At 38.1% G+C, this 10,934-nt stretch overlaps 1 protein-coding gene across 1 annotated transcript; it reads left to right on the top strand.

Annotated features, from left to right (window-relative positions):
- Nucleotides 1–878: 878 nt before the first annotated feature.
- On the top strand, nt 879–10,449 carry LOC308649835 (tripartite motif-containing protein 26-like; the record flags this gene model as incomplete). The annotated part of the gene is made up of 7 exons (XM_081295687.1): nt 879–1,319; nt 4,332–4,427; nt 4,633–4,863; nt 5,591–5,613; nt 7,418–7,533; nt 9,289–9,321; nt 9,758–10,449. The coding sequence occupies 7 exons, from the start codon at nt 879–881 to the stop codon at nt 10,447–10,449; spliced, it is 1,632 nt and encodes a 543-aa protein (XP_081151813.1).
- Nucleotides 10,450–10,934: the final 485 nt, after the last annotated feature.

Genomic DNA, 10,934 nt, shown 5'->3' with positions numbered 1-10,934 from the left:
TGTGGAGTCTAATGAGAAATATGATTGAATAGAGAATAACATTTGAATAATTTCCCCCTTGATGTAATGTCATTTTTTTCTGTCTGCTTTCAAGATTTTTTTTGTTTTGTTTCTGGTTTGTAGCAGCTTGGTTTTGAAGTATCTCAGGTGCTTTTCCTAGAAATTATCAATTGACCAAATTGTCAATTGGCATTTGCTAAACTTCTTGACATAAATTTAGGTCATGTCATATTTGGGAAATTTCAGCCATTCTTCTTTAAATATTTTTTTTCTTTACCAATTTCTTTCTCCTCTTCTGGAGTTCTAATGACATGATTTTAGAACCTTGATAGAATTTCATAGGTCAGTAATTTTCTAGGTTTTATTAATTTTATTTTATTTTTAGAAATGGGGTTTTCTGGCTTATTAGAATGATATATAATAGTGGGATTCATTGTTACATATTTGTACAGGCACACAATAAAAACAATATAATTCTGCCAATTTTGTTTCTCATTATCTCCCCTTCCTATACTGCTTGTTTCCCTTGTATTTTCATGAGATTCACTCCCTCTTCTTACTCCTTTTTTTTTAGCTTTTACATGTAAGAGTTTGACTTTCTTAGTATCTGAGCCTCCTTTGAAATATTACACCAGAACAAGCTGCCTGTGTAACATCTAAGTTTGCAGGCCAGAACTTGTCCTAACTAGTGTTCTGGAAGGAGCTTTTGATTTTGAGAAAAAGGTGGGGAACAATCTGAACATAAAAAAATAAAAAACATTTTCTCACATTTCCATTTTGATGTTTATTAAACCCACAGCTTCCATTTTATCTTCGTCTTCTTAGAAAGTGATTCCCCACCTCAAGAGGGAACTCTGCAGGTCCTGAGCATAGTGATTATGGCTGCTGCCTCCCCTCTGAGAAACCTGGAGGATGAGGTGCTGTGCTCCATCTGCCTTGACTACTTGAGAGAGCCAGTGACCATTGACTGTGGTCATGTCTTTTGCTATCACTGCATCATTAAGGTCTGTGAATCTTCTAGGCAGCCATTATATTGTTCTCTCTGCAAGACAGCTTTTAAGAAAGAGAATATCCGCCATGTATGGCAGATGGCCAGTTTGGTGGAGAACATCTGGAGGATGAAAGTAGATGAGGAGAGACAACCCAGAGAGGAAAGATCACCTGAGCAAAGGGCAGAGAAGCTGTGTGGGCGACATCTGGAGAAGCTGCATTACTACTGCAAAGATGACCAGCAGATTCTGTGTGTGATGTGTCGGGAGTCTCGGGAGCACAGGCACCATGCTGCTGTTCTTCTGGAGAAGGCTGCACAGCCTTATCGGGTAAGAATCTGGTTGAAACACAGGTCTGTTCTTGTAGCCAAGAAAGTTCTACCATTCCTTCAGGATAGGGTCAAATTTTTAAACCACTTTATTGAGGTATGATTGACATGTGGAAAGCTGTACATATTCAGTGTGCATAAATCAATAAGTTTGGGGATAAGTGTACATCTGAGAAATCACCAACATCAAGGCTACAAACATATTTGATCACTTCCTAAAGGTTATTTATGTCCCCTTTATTATCATTGATTATTTATTTATTTATGTGTGTGTGTGTGTGTCTCTGTGTGTGTGTGTGTGTGTGTGTGTGTGTGTGTGTGTGTATGTGTTTGGATAAGATCACTTATCATGTGATTTGTCCATTTTGTTATTTTAAGTAGACAACACAATTTTGTTAGCTTTAGACATTATGGTATTTAACAAATCTCCAGAAGTTATATATCTTGTTGTAATTCTTTGTTCCCTTTGACTTCCCATTTTTCCTCCACCTACCTCTGGTAACTATCATTCTGTTCTCTGCTTAAGAGTTTGACCATTTATTTTAGATTCCATGTACAAGTGGAATATTATCATATTTGCTTTCCAGATCTGACTTATTTCCCTGGGTGTAATGTCCTTCAAGCCCATCCATGTTATCATAAATGGCAGGATTTTCTTCTTTATTAAAGCTAATTAATATTTCATTGTATGCATATGGTACATTTTCTTTATCCATTCATCCATAAGTAGACACTTAGGTTGATTCCATGTCTTGGCTCTTGTGAATAATGCCACAGAGAACATGGGAATGAAGATATCTCTTGGAGATTATGATTATACTTCCTTTGGATAAATATGAAGAAGTGGGTGGCCACATAATATAGTAATTTTATTTTTAGTTTTTGAGAAACCTTTATACTTTTTTTAAAGAAATGGTTATACCAATTTATATTCTGACCAACAATGTATCAATATTCTCTTTTCTCTACATTTTTGCCAATACTTGTTATCTTTTTTTTTTAAATAACATCTCTTATAACAGGTATGATGGTCCAAATATTTTAGTATGGAGAGTTCTTGGGCTAGATTACACACCTGTAATCCCAGTAGCTTGGGAAGTTGAGGCAGGAGGCTCCAGAGTTCAAAGCGCCTCAGCAGTTTAGCAAAGCCCTAAGCAACTTGGCGAGATCCTGTCTCAAAATAAAATTAAAAAACAAGGGTTGGGGATCTGACTCAGTGGTTAAGGACCCCTGTGTTCAATCCTCAGTACTAAAGAGAGAGAGAGAGAGAGAGAGAGAGAGAGAGAGAGAGAGAGAGAGAGAGAGAGAGATATCTCAGGGATTGAACCAAAGGGTGCTTAACTACTAAGTTATATCCCAAATCCTTTTTATTTTGAGACAGGGTCTTTTAAGTTACTTAGGGCCTCACTAAGTTGCTGAGGCTGGCTTTGAACTTGTGATCCTCCTGCCTCAGCCTCCTGAGCCACTGTGATTACAGGTGTGCACCACCACACCTGGTGGTGACTCAATTCTTGAATTTGGATAATAAAACTGATTGTTTCTGTCTTGGTCTGCTTTGTGCTGCTGTAACAAAATACTATGAACTAGGCATTTTATAATGAGCAGAAGTTTATTGGCTATTGGTTTTGGAAGCTGGGGGCCAAGATCAAGGTACCAGCGTCTAGTGTGGGTCTTCTTGCTGCATTAAACAAAATAAAGGCATCAGCATCACAAGGGGGAAAAAGGGTGGGCAAGACCAAACTCACCCTTTTATGAGGAACTTATTCCAGTGACAGCAAACCTGCTCCTGTAAAAAATGGCATTAATTCATTCACAAGAGCAGAGCCCTCAAGACTAATTTCCTCTTAAAAGTACCATCTCTTCACACTCCTTCAGGGTTAAGTTTCCAACACATGAGCTTTGGGGGACATATTCACACTTGCCAGTTTCCACAGCTTTTATGCTAATGAGTCTATCCCAATACCTGCATGTGTTGGTTTTTGAGGCATTTGTATCAGGTCTCAATCAGCAATATAGATTATCAGCCCTCTTAAGTATATAGCTTCACATTGTGTGTTCTTCAGCATGTAATCATCTTAAAAATATTTTTGAAGATAGTGTTTCTAGTGTAAATCTTCAGTATAAGTTTTCATTCAGAATTTAATTTCAGGGAAAATATCATTTTCTCTGACAGACTATTTTCTCTTGTCTATTAAAGAAAAATGATGCAACTCATTATTTTCCTTTTCTCTCTGGCTCACAGGAAACTTAAAACTAATTAAATCATTCTTTACATAATTTGGTGTTAGGATATGATATAGTTTGTCCCCCAAGGTTCTTGTGTTCGGAGCTTGGTCCTCAAGTGTAGCAATATTGGGAGGTGGTGGACTTTTAAGATATAGATCCTAATTTTGCTAAACTTGTTAAACTAGCCTCTTACTGAATTCTGGCTTTCTGTGTGGTGATTTGATCTCTCACATGTGCTGCTGCCATTGTGATGCCATCACCATGAGGTCTTTATCAGAGCTGGGATGATGCCAATGCTTTGCCCGTGAACCTTCAGAATTGTGAGATAATGAAACTCTTTTCTTTATAAAGTAACACAGCCTTTGATAGTTTGTTATAGTGATAGAAAATGGGCTAAAACAGCATGTATACTTTCCTTCACTTTTTATATTGATTTTCTTCTATTTTCATATTATTAATGGATTTTTATTTAAATTTTCTGCATTTTTTGGTGGAAAAGAACCCTGTAAATATGAATAAAAACTGTACCATAAGTCTTAATAGTTGTAATAATAGATTATTCTTTTATTTTACTTTTAAGAAATTGCTTTTGATTGTAGTATATAAGGTCAAATGCTATCTGATTTTACTATGGAATCACTTTTCATCTCCCTTTTATTTTTAGGTCATTTTCTTCTTTCTTTTCTTTTTTTTTTTTTTTTTTTGGTGGTACTGGGGATTGAACCCAGGGCCTTGCAATATGTTATTTTCATCTTAATTGTGAGATTATTCATGTTTATTTCCATAGGGTAAAATTCTAAACCATCTGAAGATTCTGAAGGGAGACAGGGATAGAATTCAGAATTTTCAGTCTACAGGAGAAGATGAGATTCAGGCCTTGCTTGTAAGAGAAATCTCCAGGGAATGTTCTGTGTACACAGAAGGAGAATGTTCTGTGGGAGAGGGGTGTGTGTGATTTTGGAGGGGATTAAGAAGCGGGGAGGTGTTTGAAGGGATTCCTGTTCTGAACTCATCCCTAAAGATCTTACACATGTTCTAGTGTTTTCGACCTCCCAGAAGAAATCATTCTCTTTCTACATTTACTGTAGACAAAATTCCAGGGCCACAGGCAAGATATTGTAACAGTGTTTGAACAGGGCCATCAGTTCTTGAGAGAAAGGGAACAGTTCCTGTTGGACTTGCTGATGGGGATGGAGCAAGAGCTCACAGAAGGGAGGAGCAGCCATATAACTAAAGGCTCAGAGGAGGTGGTCCGGCTTGGGACTCTGATTTCTGAATTAGAGAAGAAGGTTCGGCAGCCAGCTCTGGAACTTTTGCAGGTGAGGGACCACCTAAATTGTATCTAAATCATTTTGCCCCAAACTATGGTGTTGCCTCTCCATTAGTAAGAGACTTGGAGGAGGAATGAGGAGAGACAGGGTTTATTCTGATTTATTGAGTTCTTTAACAAGTTAATCAGCCAGCCAGTGGATTATAAGCTCTAAATTGCAGGAAACTGTACTGTCCCCTCTCCCTTGGCAAGGGGTGTGGGTGCAGTGGTTGGCCATAGAGAAATGAATGTGATAATAAACTTGTGTGGGAGGTGGGTGCAGGTGCTGAGGAAGGTAGGAAGAGGGAAATAGATAAGAAGACAGGAAGGGGGCAGAGTGAGGGAGCTACTTTTCTAGAGGAGTCAGTTTAAGTGAGAAAGAAATTGAAGGGAAGAAGAGGTGGGTAAGATGGGGCCACCTGAATAGAGGTCTACCAAGACAGGCTGAGATTTCAGTCTTAACCTGAAGATAACAGAGTCTTAATAGACTATTATCTATTAATCAAGGAAGTTTTCCTGGTGGGAAGAAAGTAGAACTGAAAAGGGAGGAAAGGAGGGAGAAGTATGTATCCCTGTAAACTGCTTCTGCAGTGGAGAGTAGAGCAGTTTCAAGCCCATCACATTAACTCCCTGTATGGTCCTGTTGTGAACCTGCTCCCCAGGGGTCCCACAGGGACTGCTGATGGCTCCTGAGGACATTCTTTCCATGATAGTGTTTGTGTTCTCTTCTTTTCCAGGACCCCAGTGACATAATAAACAGGTAAGTGCTTCTTATTTAAAAAGCACTTTGTTTTCTCTTCTCTACTTTTAATTTATTAAAATTTCACAAGGTCTAGAAGAGGACTTCTTAGAGAAAAGTTCTTCAGGTAGCATAGTTGAAATGCATTGCATGGAATTGGAGAGGCAGTTATAGAAAAATTATTGTCATAGAACATGTTAAGATGGGAGTGGGCTGAGGTAGAAATGAAATGGGAGGCGGTTATAGAAGAGAATTACAGAATATTTAGAATCTATGTCCATTTCTAAAACTCAGTTTCTGTTTTTCCTTTCAATTCCTCCCTAGTTCTTAGCTGCAACTTCTGGCTGTAGTTTCCTCCATACTCTGTAGAACACATTTCACCATCAGATCATCCTCCTTGCTTGGTCGTGATGGCTTCCTTTGCTCTGAGTGTAGGAAGAGGACACTTCTATGTGTCACAGGATGATGACTCTCTGGCATTGAGTCTGAGGAAATGTCTGTTAAAAACTTAACATCTAGGCTGGGGATGTAGCTCGGTGGTAGAGTGTTTGCCTAGTAAGTTTGAGGCTCCGAGTTCAATCCCCTGCCAAGAACAACAACAAAACTTACACAGAAGATTTAGGCAGAGATTCAGAGTAGAGCATTTTGCTAATGCGCAGCTCATCTCCAGAGACATAATGGACTATTCACATATACTGAGCATATACTGTGGACCAGACATTGGTTAGAAAGGAGGGTAATGAGATAGGTTACCAGATCCTGTCAGGGGAAACTAAACATATTAAAGACAAGTAATTATGTAAGCAACTAGGGTGACAAAAATGGGTAATACTTCTTGCTTTGAAATATGTTATTTGCTATTAATAGACTTTCCCACTTTTTGGATTTTTTTATGTGCAATGTAAATTTTGGTTTTGCTTCTTTTCTTTCTTCTTTTTAAAATTTTCAGTACTGGAAACTGACACCAGAGGGCGCTTGTACCTACCACTGAATTACTTTTTATTTTTTTAAATTTTAAGAAAGTATGACTAAGTTGCCCATGCTGGCCTCAAAATTTTCACCTCCTGCCTTAGCCTCTTGAGTAATTGGGATTGGATGTGCATCATCATACCCCACTTCATTTTATATTTTGCTATTTTTTTTCTGTATGGTCTTTAAGAAGAGTTATATCTTAATTGTGGATTATAATCCTTAGATAATGTAAACTACCTTTTGTTGTCTTGTTTAATATTTTTCTGCCTTGAATTCAACCCTATATAATAGTAAGATCAAAACCTCAGATTTATTTCAATTTATAGTTAACTTAAGTATCTCTTTCCAGCTTTATCTTAATTTTAATGATTTAGGGGTTTTGTTTTTTGTTTTTGTTTTGGTGGTCCTGAGGATCTAACCCAGGGCCTTGTGCATGAGATGCAGACACTCAACCACTGAGCTACATGTCCAGCCAATTTATCTTAGTTTTCAATTAAAAGCTTTAAAATTTTCTGAAATTAAAATCGGTACTTTAATTTTCTTTATCTGGTATATATCCTCAAGCAATTTCTTTAGAAGTTGTAACATTAATAGCATGTTTCAAAGAGCTCCAATGTAGAAAATGGCTCTCTTTTCTTAACATCACACATAAATGATATATTGATGGGTAGAGAACACTTGGGTTGTGGCCCTTCTTCAGAACTCTGTAAATTTTACCCTTTGACTCTCATGTTGGAATTGACTCCTTGGAGCATTCACTAATTGTGCTGTCACTAGTGTGCCTTGTATGTGGTGACAGTGGCCATACATGTCTTTCTTCCAGTGGTTTCCACCATGATTCTACTTTCTCTAGGTATCCCCGGAAGAAGTTCTGGATTGAAAAGCCCATCAGTCCTGCAATCAAAAAGCGAGCAGAAGAATTTTCTGATAAAATTATTTCTTTAGAGAAAGGCCTGAGAGGATTCCATGGTAATGGAATGGGTGAAGAAAGGGGCTCTGAGCCTAGAAAACTTTTTCTTAGTGTTTTCTTGGGTTTTGATTCTGGCCTTAGCTATTTATTTATTTATTTATTTATTTATTTATTTATTTATTTGATACTGAGGATTGAACCCAGGGGTGCTTAATCACTGAGCCACATCCTAAACCCTTTTTTGTATTTTACTTAGAAATAGGGTTTCATTGAGTTGGTAAGTGCCTTGCTAAACTGCTGAGGCTGTCTTTGAACTCACAATCCTCATGCCTTAGCCTCCCAAGTCACTGGGATTACAGGCATGCGCTACTGCACCCCACTTGGCCTTAGCTTTTTAGCATTCCTTATTCTTGTATAGGTCACTTATACCAGGCAGGGATATTGGAGAGGGAATTTAAGTCCAAACCAGGACATCTTTCCCATGACAGTTGAAAAATGATACCTAGACTAAGGTAGAATGATAGTTAATAGGTCTTGGAGTTGATTCAAAAAATACTATCTAAAACGTGAAAAACATTGGAAGGCCAAGGAAAATGGTATGATTGTTTTTCCCAAAAGAAAAAAAATTCTGTATGCTACATTCATTGCATATTTTGATAAATATCCAGAAGAACTGAAAGCAGGATCACAGATAGATATTTGCATATCTATGTGCATATTCATAATAGCAAAGAAATGGAGTAACCCAAGGGTCCATTGGTGGATAAGAAAACTGTGTGTGTGTGTGTGTGTGTGTGTGTGTGTGTACACACACACACACACACACACACACACACACACACACACACACCTTGGACTATTATTAAGCCAAACAGAAAGAAATTCAGACATGTGGATGAAACTTGAGGCCATTTTGTTAAGTGGAACAATCTGTCACATAAAGGACAAATACTATATAATTCCACTTATATGAGATATCTAACATAGTCAAATTCATAGAAACAGAAAGTGAAATGGTCATTGCCAGGAGATGCAGAGGAGAGGAAAATGAAAAGTTGTTATTTAATAGCTATAGAGTGTCAGTTTTGCAAGATGGGAAAAGTTCTAGAAAGTGATTACATGATAATGTAAATATACTTAACACTACTGAAACATAAAATTTACAAATGGTAAAGATGATACATTTTATGTCATGTGTCTTTTACCTTAATTAGAAATTTAAAAAATTTAAAAACAGATTGGCCTTCATATATATCCACAAGGCACCATTAAAAAAAAAAAAAGAAAGAAAGAAAGAAAGAAAAAGAACTAAGTAAGTAGAAGAAAGATCAGTAGAAGACTAGAGGGAAGGGAACAGGGAGAGGCGGCAAGGGAAAGGGGAAGTCCTAGGGATTGAACAAGAGCAAGTTATATTCCATGCTTGTGTAATTATGCCAAAATGAACCCTAATATTACATATAATTAAAATAAACTAATAAAAAATTTAAAAGAAACATATTGGGAGAATGAATCTCAGAATTATATTTGAGAGTAGAGAAAAAATGATTAAGGTATCACAGTTGAGGACCTCATTAAACAATAGAGAATATGGTCCAAGTGCTCTTTAATGAAGCACCAGGTACTTTAGGCAGATGTTGGGATGGGTACTTGAGTGAGCCACTTTTGAAGGTACAACTCTGGGTAAGGTTTCTCTATTTCACTTGAGTTTTCATGGTTCCTTTTCACCTTTTAAAGTGGTATTAACCAACAATAACAGAATTTGACTTAGAAAGAGGTGGTGTCAGAATCTCTTACTATCTTTTTGTTCCTTCCAGGAAAATTGTTGAGGGATCTGGAATATAAAACAAGTAAGTAGTTGGAAGGGATTATTTTCTGATTTTTTTTTCTTCAAAGTGAACTTTCCAAACTCAAATTGCAGTTTCCCTGTGAAGCTCTTTTCCTTGTGGCCCATCTCTTTAAATAGGACTTCATGGTGGCTAATCTACCTAAATTCTTTACCTGACTTGCCAAATTTCAAACTCACAAACATTTAAAGAAAGATTTCCCCAGCTATAATGATCACAGTCTCTCTTTTTCTGAGGTTTTATCACACTGCCTGTGCCCTTGAATTTTCTCCCCACATTCCCTGCACTTTCTAGATAGAGGAGCTAGTGGAAGTATGAGCACAAGGTCTGAGGCCCTGATCCCCAAAGGAGGCCATGTCAGAAGGGCTCCTGAACCCATGGGAAAGATCTCCTTCAATATCTTTTAGGATGCCACACCTGTCTCCCCTTGTTCCCACAGTGAGGATCGTCCTGAATTCTCAGACAGCCAATGGCTACCTCTCAGTGTCTCCAAATGGGAAAAGTATGATATTCACTGGCTTGTGGATGAACAAATACCAACATGGTCAGCGATTCGATCCTGAGCCTGGTGTGCTGGGCAGTAAGGGCTTCACCTGGGGCAAAGTGTACTGGGAAGTGAAAGTGGATAGGATCTGGTGGGGAGCAGAGGAGGAAGAAGAAGCAATGAAATACAGAGGTGGAGCCAGAGATGTGTTTGGCAGTAGCTATCTTGGTGGGTTCATAGGAATCACTGATGGATATAGTTCTCCTGGATACAGAAATGAGAGCGAAGAGTTGGAGGAAGAATGGTCTCAGGAAAATGGAATATGGCCAAAATTCTGCTTGTTGGGGGTGGCAAGAGAGTCAGTGGTGAGAAGAGGGTTCCTGGCATTCACCCCTGAGGAGGGATTCTGGACTCTACAGCTATCTTCAGCAGGGGTCTCTATATGTACAAACTCTGAACCTTTCCAGATACTGTCCTACTGTCCAAGGCAGATTGGCATTGCCTTGGATTATGATGGAGGGAAGGTCACCTTTACAAATGCTAGAACCCAAGAGTTTATCTATGAATTCTCATCTTCCTTTACTGGGAGAATTTTTCCTTTTCTGTGGCTTAATTGCATGAGATCTAGACTTACACTGAGACCCTGAGAGGAAATCTCTTGGGCACAGTCCTTGGTTTTTTCATTTATCTCTTTTTCCTCTACATCATTCCCAATTTTCTACTTTGGCTAGACTGACCTGCTGGATTTCTGAATCCCTTAGGTGACTGAAACAGTATGGTAGCCTCAGGAGTGTTCTGCCCTCTCTACTTTGTTTCTAAAATGGAACTGGTAATACTTGATCTGCAGTGCAAAGATTATAATTGCTTTAAAGTATTTATTAAAGTGTATGCTATTATTAATCATTTCTTCCATTGTCTTTGATTTGGTCCTTGTCTTTGTCTGCCACCGAGACAAATGTATGGGACAAATGCCTGGGTCATGGAATTGCAACCTTTACTATTAATGCTAATTATTTACAACATCCATATGGATTTCTCAAGAGCCTTTCCTGTCTCATTATTGTTTATGCTAGTTTCCTAAGCAGCTGGGAAAACAGTAAATATTTTGATGCAAATCATACTTGATCAGGCA

Source organism: Spermophilus citellus (assembly GCF_964194105.1).
Source record: "Spermophilus citellus genome assembly, chromosome: 5".
In the NCBI taxonomy this organism is placed as follows: domain Eukaryota; kingdom Metazoa; phylum Chordata; class Mammalia; order Rodentia; family Sciuridae; genus Spermophilus; species Spermophilus citellus.
This window is presented reverse-complemented; position numbering and strand designations above follow the sequence as displayed.